This window comes from Papio anubis, chromosome 8, assembly GCF_008728515.1.
Source record: "Papio anubis isolate 15944 chromosome 8, Panubis1.0, whole genome shotgun sequence".
Taxonomy (NCBI): domain Eukaryota; kingdom Metazoa; phylum Chordata; class Mammalia; order Primates; family Cercopithecidae; genus Papio; species Papio anubis.
In genome coordinates this window covers 72461346-72478391 of record NC_044983.1, presented here as the reverse complement: position 1 = coordinate 72478391, position 17046 = coordinate 72461346, and the positions used below count along the sequence as shown (strand labels likewise).

General features: G+C 37.7%; 1 protein-coding gene across 3 annotated transcripts in view; it reads right to left on the bottom strand.

Annotated features, from left to right (window-relative positions):
- ZFHX4 (zinc finger homeobox 4) overlaps positions 1-17046 on the bottom strand; it is a 188319-nt gene that overhangs the window by 4687 nt on the left and 166586 nt on the right. For all 3 annotated transcript variants that reach the window (XM_003902884.4, XM_009213235.3, XM_031669642.1), the window contains exons 7-10: positions 13491-13624; positions 12904-13104; positions 12220-12337; positions 6308-11707 (exon numbers count right to left, since the gene is read on the bottom strand). In XM_003902884.4, the coding sequence (XP_003902933.2) occupies positions 6308-11707; positions 12220-12337; positions 12904-13104; positions 13491-13624 (5853 nt within the window). The remainder of the gene's footprint in view (positions 1-6307; positions 11708-12219; positions 12338-12903; positions 13105-13490; positions 13625-17046) is intronic.

Genomic DNA, 17046 nt, shown 5'->3' with positions numbered 1-17046 from the left:
AATCCATCTGCCTATGTTCCACTAGAAAAATACATTTACATTGAATAAAGGTGATAAGCTAATTAAATAGCGATAGTAAATGATCACTGAAGACACCAAAAAACAAACAACAGCAAAGTCGGAGCCATTCATTACTAGGACTGAACAGGTTAGCATGATTTCATTTCTAAGAGTGTAGGTTAAGCTGTTCATTACCATCCTGACCACTTGCCTAACCAGGTACTTGATAGGAACTGCATATATTAATAGTCAACTTTACCACCTCCAAAACATGCTTCTTCCAGGTTTGCTTGCAGTACGCAAACATGATTCTCACCTCATTAGAGAAGGGAAACTGAATGATCAGTAGGCAGAAACCTGTGGGTACAGCATGGCTCCTACAGGAATGTAAAAGATCTTTGCTGTGTTTCAAGTAGCCAATATAACGTAGTGGCTGATAATAACCTATTACACAGCCATTTTTATGAGGTAAATAGTTGGCTGGGAAACTGAAGGACAGCTCAGGACAGAAAAGGGACTTGCAAAAGCCTGTGCCTTTTCTGAAGATGTTTTTAGAGGCAAGTAAGGTTGACTGCAAAAGGAACAGACCAGAGGTCTAATGGCTGGCTGATAGTAATTCATTCTTGAACAAGGGAAGGCTTACTACCAAATGATCATGACAAGGACTGTGATGGAGGTCTGGTGTGCACAAGGAAGAATTAACCAGGAGAAGGCGAATAAAGTTTAATTATCAGTGCATAGCTCTAGAGGGAATTATCATAAGACTTCATAGAGCCATCTTATTAATATTGGTCATAGTCTTACCTCCATGCTAAATGCAACATGTGAGTGTAAAAAAAAAAACAAAAAAACAAAAAAACAGAGAGAGAGAAACATAAAAACTGCATCCTTCTTTTTCCTTAGCTAAGTAAAAAAAAAAAAAAAAAAAAAAAGCCTCCGTAGTTTCTTAATTGATCTTTACCCAACTGAGAAAGCTTAGCATTCAAGATACTATAAAGTCAATATCACTCCCTCCTTGACCCTTATCCTTATCATATTACCCTCAGTTAGCCTAGGGTATTACTGGCTGCTCTTCTTTTTAACTTTGCCACACCCAAGTCTTCTCTGACCTACTTTGATATAATTTCTACAGCTATAATAGTGATAGTCTCTAAGGAGTTTCCATGATGTTAGAGAACAATCTCCCAACATCCTCAATGGCAGTGGGGGACTGATGTTAAACATTCCATTTTTAAATAAGAAAACTGAGTCCTAGGAGTGTTAGGTGCTTGACAAAGTGAATCTATAACTCAATGGCAGATGAGCTAGAGGAGACTACATTTCATATCTGTCACTCCAATTTATCTTCTGGTTTAATTGAATCAATTTCAGGAGTTAAATAATTCAAATATTTAAGATGCAAAAAGGAAAGAAAATCCAGGAAAATAACATTATATTTCCGGAAAAAAACTGAGAGCAAATACACATATTTTACTGAAGAATGGTTCACACATTTAAAAGAAATGTAAATAAAAATGGCCCAAGCCTTACTGGTGTATGATAGGAATCAATGAATAAACTCTCTGATCTTTAATCCAATTTAGTAATAGATGTCTAGATTCCTGGGACTTAGAGCTAGCCGTAGGGAAAACTGTGAAGTAATAGATTTCCCTTTGGGGTCCACAAGCATAACTCCCTTGCCTTTATTCCTAAATTCTGTGTCTGGTATTGCCTTTCTACTCGCCTGTTTATAAAAATTCATTAGCAAGAAAGAACTGAAGAAATGAATAAAGTAGTATGAAAAAGGTTCGATATATACTAGATTCAATAATTTTTTAGGTTCCTTGCTGCTATGATATTCTGATTTCATCACAGTCTGTGCAATTTTCCATTCAACAGAGGATAATATGTCCAGTTAAAGGAATTAGTATCTAATTGTAAAATTTCAGGCCTGAGTGATTCAGGTGGAGGACACTTTACTTGCATTGCTAAAATATTACATTGGTAGCCAGGTTCTTTTGCCCACACAAAACCAACCTTAGTTCTAGATCTCATAATAGTACAACTTCCTAAAAAATAATTGTACTCCCTTTCACCTAATTTTCCCCCTAAATCTGAGGAAATTACTGGCCTGCCTATCTCTGACATGAAAATTTAAGACAAGATAAATTTTAAGGAACAGAGACATGAAAAAACAGTAATTGTGGTTAGAAAGCAAGATGGATCAATAGTTGTTGACTTAGTCTTTCCCATCATATAGGGTCTGCATGTTTTTATCTAGGGTTACATAATGAAGTAATAAAGATTTTGAGAAGACTGCAATAGGAATCCTAAATAATCCTAAATCAAAGATTATCAGGAATTAAAAAAAAATTCAACATCTTGACGAAAAAAGCTGAGTTAAATAATGAGCTACTCTAAAAATTTTGGGAAAAGACATGTAGATTAAGAATAATCAACTATGTGCATTTGACTTACTAGTAAAATAAATAAGCCTATAAAAATTTGCAGTAAAATATTCGTAGCCAGAAAACCAGAAATAGAAGAGAAAAGCTGAACAGTAATAGAGAGGTGGAATAAGTGGTGGTAATTTACAATTAAATGTGCATCAAATTTTATCTTTTATCCAGTTATATTTTAAATATACATTCTTTCCCATTTCCCAACTCCCACTGCAGTTCTTAGAAATTTCACATAGAATTAAATTTTTTTCTGTAAATATTCTCATACTACCATCATTTTGTTGGGTTTTGTTTCTCTGAAACAGTTACCTATTCCTGAAAGTAATGCTTTCAGAAGAAAATGCCTGCTTCATAACGCACTCATATGTAGTTCATTTTCTCCAAGTTTCTTTGACTGAGGTCCCTCAAGTTTATATCTGAGGTTGGAAATGAAAATAATTATGTACATGGGCCCAAAGACAATTGTGCTAAAATTATTAAGGACTTACTCTTATCTAGATTTACCCCAAATGTGCTAGTAAATTACATTAAAGTATGAGAAAAATGCAAAAGGCATGTTCTAAAGTTCCATTTAAGGAAATCGGCTTAGGCAGTATCTCCAAACACTAATGGAACATTTAAAATCAGACACTGCTTAAAATGATAAAGTAAATAAATTAAAAATAGAAAAGCAAGAAATTTTTTATTCACTTTGGGCATAATCCCAAAGCCAGCTAACACTCTAAAGGATAAAATACAAATTTAAAGTTTTCTAATTTTTCCAGGTACATAAACATAAATTGGTTTTCTATGGCCATTCTCTCTTTTTTAAGTATGATCATGATAGAAAAACTAGGAAGTGAACAAGAATTAAAGAAAAAATAATTCATTTTATTAAAAAGTGAGCAAAGCAATAGTAGGTAGTGATACTGAACACAGGGCTAGCCACTGCTTAGGAAGCAAGCATACATGATGAATATTACGCTGGAAAGGGCCTTCTTAGTGATTTTGAAGGAATAAAAAATTTGCAGATATCTTGGAAGGTAAGAAAGTTTTGTGAGTATTAAAGTCAATATCCAACCAGAAAAACAATTCCACCTCCCAAAATAAAATAAAGTGTATGTTTAAACCAGGAAATTCAGAAGTTGATAAATACTAAAACTGAACATTTTTACACTGCAGTTAAGCTATTTTTGGGGTGTAGCCTTTGAATAAACTCTTATAATCATCTTATATTCACTGAAGTGATTTTCAGTGATTTCCTTCTATTCAAAATCTTGGAACCTGCTTTCAAAGGGATGGGACATGCTTAAAATGAAGGCTTTTCCATAACTAAATCTTATTAAAAAGGAGCCAAGAGGAACTTGTCATATTCTCAAAGATGTTCATATTAATAACAAATTGTAGCAAGAACCCAGGGCTTGTAAGAAATGCAGAAATATTTTACTTATAACGTTCTTTTGATTTTGCCTTAGCTGGTATGTCTATCTCTCCCATTAAGCAAAGAAGATAATTGTTTGGTGACAGATAATATAGTAGAAAATGATCATAGGAAAATGGAGAACCGCAGCTCTACTGAGCTGGTTGAAAAAATCAGCACTACCCACCATAAGTAAATTAACCTAATAAAGACATGAACTGAAAGTGTGGGAACTCAGGCACTCAGGTGGGGCCCCACTGGTAATTCTGCTGTGTTAATGTTTAAAATCTCTCACAAACGACTAAGTTGAGAGAAATTGAAAATTTCAGTAGGTAGCAATGTTCATGGAGTTCTTCTCTTTATAACACTCTCCAGTCTGTTTTGGTCCATGATTTAATAATGCAGCAGATATAACAGCTCTGAGTTCCTGGGTACCTCGTGTGTTTAAAGATACTCCTAGCTGTGAAGTGACTGCCTCCAACATCTTCTCACTAAGGCTATTACAAATAGGACTTGTATTTTTGGGAGAGGATATAATTTATGCTGAGTAGAATGAGAAAAAAAGGTTAGTCTATTTAAATATTTCATAAATATCTCTTTCTCCTCCTTTCTCACTTTCTTTCACCTAGGCCCTCTGGCTGCCAGTATCAGAGTGACTGACCAAAGGGCAGTTGACAGAAGGACCACTGTCCCAACAAAGGCCTTCAGACTTAGTGGAGAAAAAAACAAGGTGCTTTGACCACCACTTACTGGGATGACAACACAGTCATCATCAATCAAAGTAGACTTGAAGATTAAAGGTACAGATATTTCAACTGTTTTTAGCTCATGTAAAAATATCAAAACTCTTCTACTTTACATAACTGATCATAGAAATCTTTCCACATAAGACTCGTACCGTACACCAAAAAAATAAAATAAAATAAATAAACTGTCATTGCATTATTCTTCAAATACTTGTATTTTACTTAAATACAATGTACAACCAAAACACTTAATTATAGCTCTAATATTTAAGGCTCCAAAATTGTCTAGATAATGAAGCCCAAAGTACCTCTGGGGTGAGGGAAGGTGGTATGACAATTCACGGAAGGAACATGGCAGACATTTTCTTGGTGACATTCTTTATATGTATAGTTCCATTCTGCTTCTCTTAAAAACCAACTCACTCAGAACAGAAAACCAGATAAGCTAGCAGTGGCTGAGGGGCCATAGGATGTCACTGTTTTCACACCTCCCAAACTAAAAGTTAAAATAACTTAAGATCACAGTGGTAATTTTGTTTTTCTGTAAGAAAATGATGGAATTGAAAAGTTTGAAATTTATGTAAAAAGCCAACTTGTAAAAATGAAAAAAGCTTTCCTTATTTTTTGTAAATGTGTATATGTGTGTGTATATATATATATATATATATATATATATAAAATTAGAGAATTCTAGATGTCCGTTTAATACGTTAAATTATCCTTTTAAAAAGAAAAAAAATCATTGATAATTTAGAAAACAAAACTTAATTTATAAAGAACCATGTTTTTCTATTTTGGGTGATGTATAACTTTTGTTATATTTTTGGCTACACGACTGGCCAGCACATTATATCCATTTATTTAACATAATATATTTGAATACCTATACTTATTCACAAAAGCTAAACTGTGCAAACTGCATATCTTTTGATGAACACACAATTAGATTCAGCATCTGAGGTTGCCTCAAACAGCTTTACAAATTTGTTATGCCTGAAGTAGAAACTTTATCTGGGGCTAGGCGTGAGGGAAGAAAGGCATGAAGTAATATTAACGTATTTCTAACGTTGCTGAGTTTATTTAAATAACAAGTAGCAATGGAGGTTACAAAACTCAAAATTGTATAGCAATGCTAATTTTGTATTATCACAGAAGTCATATTTTTAGTTGTTGAACTTTAAACATAAGCCCTATTAATCTGCTAGGAACCATGTGGGTGAATACCTGTGGCTGAAGGACTCAACTTTTGAACTCTGGGTGTCACAGGGTGGCAGCGTGGGGGACAATAAAAAACACCACCGCCCCATCCCTTGGAAAGACCATAAATTAAGATACCAATAAATGTATTAATTAATGTTTCATTTTTTTAAATATGTGTACCAAATACTAAGCCACATGTTTGTCCTGGAAGGCCATCTGAAATCAAGATTGAAATTAGTATATAAATATAGTATTTCTATGACATAGAGATGTAATAATACAAATAATATATATCTGAGAATCTGCTATGATCTACCTAGTCTTTATTTTGTGTGTGTGTGTTTCAGGTTGACCTACTTCATGGTAATTAGCTATAGCCCATATAATATTACTTTAAATAATGTATTGGTTTCACTAGCTGAAATTAAAATAAATCCAAAGGCACCCCGGTCTTGGTTACATGTGATTGTCTACCTGATGCTACTTAATGAACTAGACTGACTCTCCTTTAAATGACTTACTGTTTGAATTTTGTGGAAATCCCGGCAAGGAGGATGGACCGTTCATTCCGGGGAGAAGGACTGGAGGAAGGCCGGGAAGTCCGGGGTAGGTTGCTGGCAGGCTGATGCCGTGGAGAGAACTGCTGTCCATCATGCCTGGCTGCTGTACCGTCAAGCCCAGCACGTCTGAAGCTTTCTTTATACGATCAAGTTCTTGCTGTGCCATCAGCTGCCGAACCGTGGTCGGAGCCAAGTAATCTTTCTCCCGATCGAGCTGACTGCCAACGGTCTCCCTCACTTTTGAAATGTGCTGTTTGGAGAAAATGTGATCTCTGATGGACAAGCGGGCAGAGTACTTCACCCCGCAGAGGGTACACTCTGGTTTGGTGCCTTCCGTTCCACTTTGATTGATCATGAAAGGCTTCCCTATGTTAATTTTAAATTTCTTTTCCTTTGCCCTTGCATTTTGGAACCACACCTGGACCACGCGTTTGGGCAGACCAATTTCATTCCCTAGCATTTCACATTCTTGCATGGTTGGAGTTCGGTAGTCGCTAAAGCAAGCCTTGAGAACCTTGAGCTGAAGATTGCTCATTTGCGTTCGAAAACGCTTGTGACCCGGCCGATCATTACTTTTGGATTTAAAGGGATTGGTGGATCCGAATGGATTTGGGGAGCTCGGGTCCGCTATGCTGGACGTTTCGCTGCGGTCGGCGTTGTCATCCGGGTCATCTGTGATGTAAAAACTTTGGTCGTGGTCGCCATCTTTGTCATTGAAATGGATGGATGGGCTTGTGAGAGAAAAGAGAAATTTGTCATCGCAGACCTCCGTGGTAGGTGTGGTTGCGGGTTTTGGCAGAGTATCCAGAGTTTTTGGCTCTTTGGGAGACAAAGCCGGTTTCGCATCTCCGGAACTTCCTGTGGTGCTTTCCATTTCAGTGTTTCCCTCGTCTCCGGTGGTGGCGTCACTGATTGCCGTATTAATCGATGAAGTCTCATCAAAATCGGTTTTATTTTGATCATACCCAGCCTCAGCAGGAGGGGCATTTAAATTCTCTACATCCTCAGAACACTCTGCTTTAAAAGAAGAAGGGCTTAAAAGATTCTTCGGCGACAGCTCTGCTGTTTTACTAACAGGTGTTGACACTGTAGAAGCCAATTCATTCTCACTTGATAGATCAATTTTAGTTAATGGCAAAGATGGGTAATCAAAATAAATGTATTTCTGTGGGCTTTCTCCCCCATCTTCGGTGGATATTAAAGGGCTTGGTGGCAAGCTGTAACCTGCCTGCTTTCCTTCATTCCAGTGCCGAGAGCGAATGTGGCTTTCTAAGGCCGACTTTGCTTTAAACAGGGCTCGGCAAAACGGACACCGTTTATGAGACTGTGCTGGACCCACCGCCCGGAACTGGCCTTTCCTCTCCCGCGCTCGTGTATTCTGGAACCAGACTTGCACGACCCTTTTTTTCAGCCCTACTTCGCGTGCAATATGATCAAGCATTTTTCTGGTAGGATTGGAATCCAGCAAGTATTTTTCATAGAGTATTTCCAGCTGTTCCGGGGTGATTGTGGTTCTCAAGCGTTTATCTCGGTGTTGATCTTCACCACTATTCCCTCCTTCTTTTTCACTGCAATTATTATCTTCTTTATCGTCCAGTTTCCTTTTTAGGGAAGCAGCAACGGTTGTGGGGGCTGTGGTGTGGGAGGAACTGGCTTGAGGTGGCATTTGAGTGAGGGAACTGCCCAGCAGTTGTCCAGTCATCAGCGGATTGTTGGGGTCGAATATCATGTAGGGCATGTCCATGGGCCTTTCCAAGAATGGAGAGTGAAGGAATTGGTTTTGAGCAGCAAGGAAGTGCATGTGCTGGTGTTCCTGCCAGAGTTCCAGAGTTGGGAAGGCAACTGTACACTGATCACATTGGTATTGTAGTAACTGTGGAGGTAGACTGTTCTGGAGAGACGTCATGGAAATTTGTAGTGGACTGGAAGGGACTGGTGTTTGAGAGGCTGAGGGAGGTCTTCCGATAAGTTGGGGTTGTTTTGGTGGCTGTGGCTGGGCTGTGGATGCCTGCGGTGGGTCTGAGGAAGTGGATGCTAATGGCAGTGTTGGTTTGGTGCCTTGAGATGGGGGAGAGGGGTCACTCTGCTTTGGCTTTTCTGCGGGATATTCAGGTTTGGGAGAGGTCTTCTCAGGTTCTGGTTTGGGTGATGGAATCAGGGGGGTGCTGGTCCCAGAGCCAGAACTTGCTGCAGGGGCAGCAGTGTTTTTGGCTACATCCGTTTGGCCAGACACTGTGCAATGCTTGTACACCACTTGATCGGTGGCATCCATGGAGTCTTCTGTTTGGCTTTCATCCTGGGCATCATCATCTTCATCCTTGTAACACTGCTTTTTCTGATGCGTAATCAAGTCAAAGATCCTGGGGAAAACCACATTGCACTTTTTACACTGGTACTGCATGTTGCTCGTTCGAATGTACCGTTCATTAGTGAGTTCTCTTTTTTCATTATCTTTTGTTTCTGCTTGATTCTCATAACTCTTTCGTGCTTTCTGACGAGCATTCTGGAACCATACAACAATAACCCGGGTAGGCAGATTGAGAACAGTGGAGAGTTGTTCTATTTCATCATCTTTTGGGTAAGCGTTTGTGTCAAAAAAGTCTTGCAGAACCCTAAGTTGGTAGTCAGTAAATCTCGTTCTAGAAGACCTTTTGCTGAATGATGCATCAGATTTATAATGTTCTAAAGAGGTGGGCTGTGGATCAATTCTGATGTCTTCTAAGACCGTTATAGGAGGGTTACTGAAGTTGTATGGCGAATCTTTATTTCTCTGTCGTTCCTTAAAAAGTGTATTTCGAAACCAGTGTTTGATAACTTTTTGGGAGAGGCCAGATTTCTCTGCCATTTCCTGGATCTGTTCTTCACTTGGAGAATTATTGATGTCAAAATAAGCCCTCAGGATTTTTAGCTGATCATCTGTAATTCTTGTCCGTGGGCGTTTGAACTGCGAATGTCTTAAAAAGTTGGGATCTAATCCGAGTTGCTGCTGGCAAAGTTGGGTGAGGTCTGCAGATAGTGCGTCCATCTGTGGCAGCTGCAGGGCAAGCTGGGGAGGAAGTGCAGGGTGTTGCACAGGTTGCATCATAATGGAAGGAAAGAGTGGCAGGTCCAGAGAAACCGGCAGTTGGACCTGCGGAGGAGCAGAAGGTGGAGGAGGTGGGGGAGGAGGAGGAGGAGGTGGTGGTGGTGGTGGCGGGGGAGGAGTGGGTGGTGGGGCTTGTAGAGGAGTAGACACTGTGTTGGGGATCTTTACAGGACCCATAGAAGAAGGCTGTGGAGGAGCCGGAGGCAAGGGAGGAGGAGGAGGTGGCGGGGGCGGCGTTTCTGGAGAAGATGGAGAAATTGGATAAAGCTTGTCATAGGCCTCCCTGTATTGACGAGCAAATTTTTCTAGCGCTCCATATGGAAAAAATTGCCCATGTACATGTTCTTGGTGACTCTTTAAAATAAGAACATTGGAAAACAATTTACCACATGTTCCGCATTCTAGTTTGTCAGTGTTTTCGCCTTCACCACTTTTGCCCTTCTTCTGTACCTTCTGCCTGTTTTCGTTATACTGAATGACCAGTTCAAAACCAAAGTTTTCCAATAACGCTTTGGCAGCATTTCCTCTGGCCCCTGAAGCTATTCGGGGTGGTGGGATGGATGGTTCCAAGGATTTTTGCTTCTTTGTGTCTTTGCCTTCTTTGAGTCCTTCACCTTCACTTACAAATTCCTGCTTTGGTTTTTCTGGCTTTTCAGAAATATCTTCTGCCTCCTTGTAAGACGGCGCATCCTTCATGATTTGGCAGTCTGCACTCACTATGTTACTTTGCTCTTGTTTCAGTAATTTGCTTGCCTGCTGTTGCTGCTGCTGCTGTGGGGGTGGCGGCTGCTGCTGCTGTTTTTGAGGCTGCAGCTGGGGCTGTGAGGTTTGGTATTGTTGTGCTTGTTGCTGTAGTATCTGGAGTTGAGTTTGGCCAACGTGATGTTGGGTTTGAATCTGCTGCTTTAGGTCTTCAAGCAAGGAGCCAGCCATTCCTGTCATGCCAGGCATCCCAAATGTGGCAGAGCCTGGCAAGCCCAAATCTGGCCCCAAGCTAAACTCCGTCCCAGGTATGTAAAATGGAAAGAGAAACTGAGGCTGCTGAAACTGCAGCAGTGCTTCTGGGGTCATAGGAAAATGAGGCAAAAAGGCTGGGTTTAGAAACTGAGGCTGAAAGAATGCGGCTTGCTGTTGTAATTCGTGCTGTAGTTGCATCTGAATTTGTGCTGGTGACTGTGGTGGGTGATGTGTAGGTTGAGCAGAGATTAATTCAGGAGTTTGCTTTTTATTTAATTCTTTGGCATCTAAATGGGTATCTTTGCTGTTTACAGCTGCTAAACTCACGGAATCTAACATCCCTTGGCCAGGGCTGTTAACATTTGCTGCAATGCTGTGCCCACCAGCCACATGACCACCAGGCTCCAGCTTTGCAGCTCTAGCCTTTGTCTGATGGAGCACAGACCTCATGTGGATTTCCAGTGTTGAGCTTTGGCTGTATGCAACATTGCAGATGGTGCACTTGTAGGGTTTGTTATCTGTGTTGCTGTTGGTTTCTTGTGGAACAGGACTGGAGGCTTCCTGCAAAACTTTTTTCAGCTTATGCAAGTGAGAAACTGAATTATAGTGGACCAAGAGAATGTTCTTTTGGGTGAACGACTCTTTACACACTGTACATTTATATGGACGAGATGGATCGAGGAATTTTTCCATCGTAAAATTGGGCCCTTTTCTAAAAGGTAAGGTCCGCTTTGGTTCAGAGCCCATGTCGTCTGGAATAGAGCTACTATCACTTCCTACAGGACTTGCTTTCCCTTCGTGGTCCACCTCGTACTCTCTCTCCATTTCCTGCTCTAGGCCATGGTCATCCTGGGCCATAGTTTCACTCTCTGCCCACAGTTCTCCATTCACGGGCAAGGAGGCATACAGCTGTTGAAGTTCGGCTTCACTCAGTTCGGGGTGGCCTGCTTCCAAGTGTTTTTTTAAAGCCTGGAATGTACGAAAACTGCGCTGGCAGAGGTTACACATTGTCGCAGCCCGAATTGCATGATACTGGGAATGTATCTGAAGCTTCTGCATAGTTTTGAAAGCCAAGCTACAATGGTTACAGCGATACTTATAGACATGGCGGTCAGAAACAGAGAGCGGTTGCCTTTTTTGCTGTTCATTTAATTGATCTTGCAGTGTGTCCGGGATTTTCACATCCTTACTGCTATTTTTATTCCATTCTGAGACTTCTGAGGGTTCTTTAGTTGGTTTCTGCTCCTCATTCTTTACTTCCACATTAGCCTTTGAATCCTCAAGACCTGCCATGCTTTTGTCATCCATTGGACTTTCACCTATTAGGAAAAAGCACAAACATCTCTCTTACAATAAGAAAATCTACTCCTTAAATATTAATTAATATTATAAATAGGGGCCTCTAAAGGCTTCTGCTTAACTAATTCTTTAAAGAAATGTTTACTGAGCAACTACTATGTGGCAAGCACTGGACTGGGTACTGGGAATATAAAGGCAAACAAGAAATCACCTCTGGCCTCAAGAAATTACAGAAAAGGGAAGCAAGTCAAAGGTCATTACAGCTTGCTGCAATTAGTGTGATACTAAGGGCCATCCCTTGGTGTTCATGAATTAGATCACACAGAAGTTTCTTGGGTGTCTGACCCTGAGGTCACTTACAGATAACCAGACATAAAATATGCCTTGGAAAATATGGCTCTTTGAAATGGCATATATTTTTCCCCCATGCTTTACAAAAATCTTTTGATAGTAATAATCTTTGGGCACTACCACAAATGCAAAGCCCCTAAGCTTTGTGTTGTCCACAAGTCTTGATGATAAGATGGCATACCTGAATATTTCCCAGACGCCTCAGCTGTCATGGCTGCAGGCATGTCCCGCTCTGATTTCTCAGAGGCAGCTGCTGGCAGTAGCATACTGTTTGGCATCATCACATCAGGGACAGGCACCTTTGAAAACCAAAGGGGTTTATGTCAAATGTACCCCAGAAATCACAAATTCCATCACATCTCTCTTTTGCTGGTAGCATATCCCACTTAAATTTTTTTTTTCTTAACCAAAGCAGGGATGTTTTGTGGATGTTACAGATCAATGCCACACCTTCAAACTTTAGATCAATGCTGTGGCAATGTATTATTATTATTATTATTATTATTATTATTATTATGGCTTACAGGTTTCTGTAGGGTTTTTTTCTTATAATGATAATGAAGCAAGTTTGAAATGCAAGGTGCCCACTGGGGTTATTTGATGAACATTATAGATATAAAAAGAAGACTGCAAAATAATGTTCTTTACTAAGCGATGCCTTGTTCTATATTTTTTCCAAGCAAAAGAGGTCACATATGGGCCTTGAGTGTGATTACTATAACATGAGCAATAACAGAGCTGTAAGTAGCTCTGAAGAAATACAATATAATATAAACAATATAATATAAACCAATAATTACAGATTTTATATTGACATTCTTAACACAGATTTTGTCACACATGCATCAATATTTGGTATCCTTACTGTCATAAGCAGCTTCTCAACACAATCTGGAGACACACTGTGCAAATGTGTCAGATGCAGTTGGAGATGCATTTTGTTGCTGAGGACGTCCTGGCAGAGAGGACAGCAGATGACCGGCTGCACCGAGTGCTGTGATAGGACATGCATCTGGATACGACTTTGGTCCCTACTATTGTAGTTACAATAAGGACATTGATAGAACTGGAAAATATTGAATAAACATAGCCACTATTAGTTAATGCAGTTCTCATTTGATACATAGTAGTTGCATTTTGGGGGTACATGTGATATTTTGATACATGCTTACAATGTGTAATAATCAAATAAGGGTAACTGGGATATCCATCACCTCAGACATTCATTATTTCTTGTACTGAGACCACTTCAAATCTTCTCTTCTAGCTATTTGAACATAGTTAATGTATTCTGATGACTTTAGAACATCAGAAGTAATACCATGAGTTAATAATATTGCCAACATCAATGTCTACATATATTTCAACAGCATGGAATCATTTGGGGCTTTAAAACTATCAGGAGCAATAAAAAATAAAGATTTACACAATAAAGGAGAAAAAAGTATTTACCTGTTCATGACAGAATTTATTGTCCTCTGTAGGTTTTGACCTTTTAGTTGCAACATCCTCTTCTTTTGCCAGCAGGAGTGGCTGGGTACCCCCTGCCACACTAACTTTTAGTTCCTTCTCTGGTATGATTATCCCTGATTCCCAAAAAAGAATAGAACAACTCAATTTAAAAACACAATTTCAAAATGAGAAGAATTATGTTTTTCAAACAGTTGTGATTCTAAACACACTGAATCACAAAAAGAACCTATAAGCAGTTTTAAATAATGTTAATCTCAAAAGGCAATAAGAACACTTCTTTTTGTCCACTGACTAAGTGGACTTTATAAATGTATTTTAAAATGTACTCCTGTTTCATGTTTAGATAACCCTAGGTGGCCTTGAAAGATTCATCAATAACACATGCTCTCTGGTGTCTCAGAATGCCTTTACCACATTAAAGCAAATCTACTCCCTTTCACAAATACTAACTTAAAAAATCATCATTTCCACTAACATTTAATTACCTATCTCTTTTCTGAAATTCTTTAACGCTTAAAATATTTCAACATTCTGAGAAGGGTTGACTGACTATAATTCAGAAATTCAAATAATAATAATTTTATGTCATGAATGGATTTAAAAATGGAAAGGATTGTAAAATTAATCACATATATCTGCTGCTGCTATTAGTGATTTACTCTTTGCTGTAGATATTTCAGCAGTTGGCTGTACATATAACATTTAGTACAAATCTCAAGAAGACAATGGTTTTATGAGGTTAATCCAAATATTTGTGTTAAAAATGATTTCAAATTTTGCCTAGACCAGCAGTGTAATGTGTAGGAGCCTCATACACATCAAAGAAAAGAGTGCAATTCTAATTTCCCAGTCTAACAGAAAATTCTTTCCAGCATCAATTTGCCCAATAATCTCCTCTGCAAGGCTAGATATTACAGCGACATTGGGTAGGCATGTCACATACATCTCACGACAAACACAAAACCTCATTTACCAGCCATTCCAATCTCATCATAGCATGGCATCATCTGACCTTTTTTCTGCTGTTTATTATGAGTATTTCTAATTTTAACTTTCAATTTTCACCATCTTCCAGTCAATTTGCAACTAAATTATTTCCAGGGTGAGGACACTATCACTGGACAACTGGGTGCAAATACATCTTGAAATGCAATGAAGCTAAACCATTGATTGCTATCAGACCCCGCGTAAATATATAGTCCAGGCGTAATCTGATTGTATGCTGTGCATGAAGATTTATCTTGATTTTTTTTTCAATCCACATACGGTTCATATAAATGAACAAATTGCACCTTATTGCAAAATAACCCAGTTTTAATTTAAAAATAAGGTCAAGGATGTTATGGAAACAAAGTAAAAATAAACAAAAGAAAATACATTCTATTTCAACTGTGAAGAGAGATGCATGTTTTATACCTTATAAATAATTTCAGAAATTTCAAATTCAGAAAGAAATATAAAAGCAAGAGTGATTCCATGCAGACTAAAATTAAAATATAATTTAAATGACATCATGACAATAATTTTATTCTCTTGTGGTTCATAGTAGACAGAGAATTAATGCAAAGTTTTCCTCAGATTACACTAATAATGATTTCTAGATTTACAAGCACTAGAATTTATTTGAGTTGGTACATTTGTCTACATATATATATATATGTTGGAGACATTTAGGTTATTTCTAAATATTTGAAAAAATAATTTATGATATTTGAATTTGAATGAACTTAAATCCAAGAAAGACTGAAAAGCTTCATTACATTGATTAAAAAATGCCCAAGTATTTGATATCAAAAGATACATCAAAATAGGAAAGTCATAATTCCTATTTTCTTGTCATAATTAACTCTGGAATAAAAAAAAATGTTGCTTTCTCAAAGCTGAATATGCTTTGGAAGACTGTTTTAAAAGTGTTAAAAAACAAACATTTAAGAAAGCTATGATATATTTTGAAATAAAACTTACTGCTTAAAGTGTCAAACTAAGTTGTATAAAATTATTGCCATTTAAATCAACCAATGTCTATCAATTGCCTTCTCCTGTGAGATGTTTCTTTAAAAGTTCCCACACTAATAAGTAAGAATATGTTTCCTTAGGAGAATAATACTCTGTCATATCCCCTTATCATTCTTTTGCGTACATGGTGGAATTGGACATGAACGATAAGTTGATCTGGGTCTCTGTGCTATCAAAGACTGTCACACACAAGTTAAAAGAGAATTTCCATGACTTTGTTGCTTGCAGACCCTTTGGATCATCAGAAATAGAATAAATATTTCAGAAACTTCTAAATCTATTAAATGTATAGCTATGAACTCATTTCCATAAGCATATATAATGCGTATTTTATTCTCATATTGAGACTGTCAGAGATCAAAAAATGTATTGATTTCAAGATCTGGAATATTTTACTAAGCCTACACACTAGTGTGCATAATGTATAATTGATACCATGTATATTAAGAATTATTTATTTATTTTTATGCTTATTAATATTCATCAAAAATATAATTGCTTTTGAATTTAGTGATGTTCTGTGCTGTATCAAAACAGTAAGAGTTAAGTTTTAGGGTCACTATCACATGGCCGTTGCAACAACTGTTGGCTGTAGTACTCAACACAGTATGTGTCAGCCTCAAAATTTTTCTGGCTAATTAACTTAAACCATAATCTTAATATAAGCCAGGAGCCTCCTAAAGACCATTTTATTTGAAATTACAAAGAAGTTATAAATGAAAACTAGAACATCTAACATTAGCTAGGTACCTCAAAAATGCATGGCACTGATAGTAAGAGAAAGTAGAGAATATCGAGATGTGGTAACATGACAAAAACAGATTCTGGAGGATGAGGCAAGTCATCAGGATTATTTATGTAAAGACGAAGAATGTTACATTCTATGCGTGTATGCCTTTCTAACTCAAAGGGATACTATCTTAGGTTTCATATTATGGCATCCCTGGTAAATTATAGAGAATCAACTCTGGAGTTTTTTTTCTAAGTTGTGTTATCCTGGAAATGCCTATTAAATAAGGGTCAATTAATTTGAGGAAGGTTTTAAGTTTTATGATTGCTTATAGTTTATGCCTGCAACTTTATTTGAAATAAACCCTGTTGGTTACCCTAGATCAGAAAAAAATTTTAAATAGGATCCTAATTTATTTTGTGTTATTGAGGACAACACAATATTCTCAAAAAACAATGTCATTTTCATTCATTTTAACTAAAAAATGAAGTATAATTACAAATAAGCACTGCCAAATAGATGAAAAAAAAAATGATTACCTGTCAGTTATGGGATTATTTAACTTGCATGAGATTGCTAATATAAAAAATGACATAATTCATTTCAATGCAGATGCCGCCTTCTTAATAATTTTCAATCCCTAAAATACAGAAGGCTCTAAAATGGTTTATACTCATAACAAGTAAGAAAAATCCAATAATGCACATGTACTCAAAGCAAATCTTTAAAAAAAAAAAAAACTAAGTATTGAGTTATATTAATGAGTCAATGTTTTTAATAAAGTTTGAA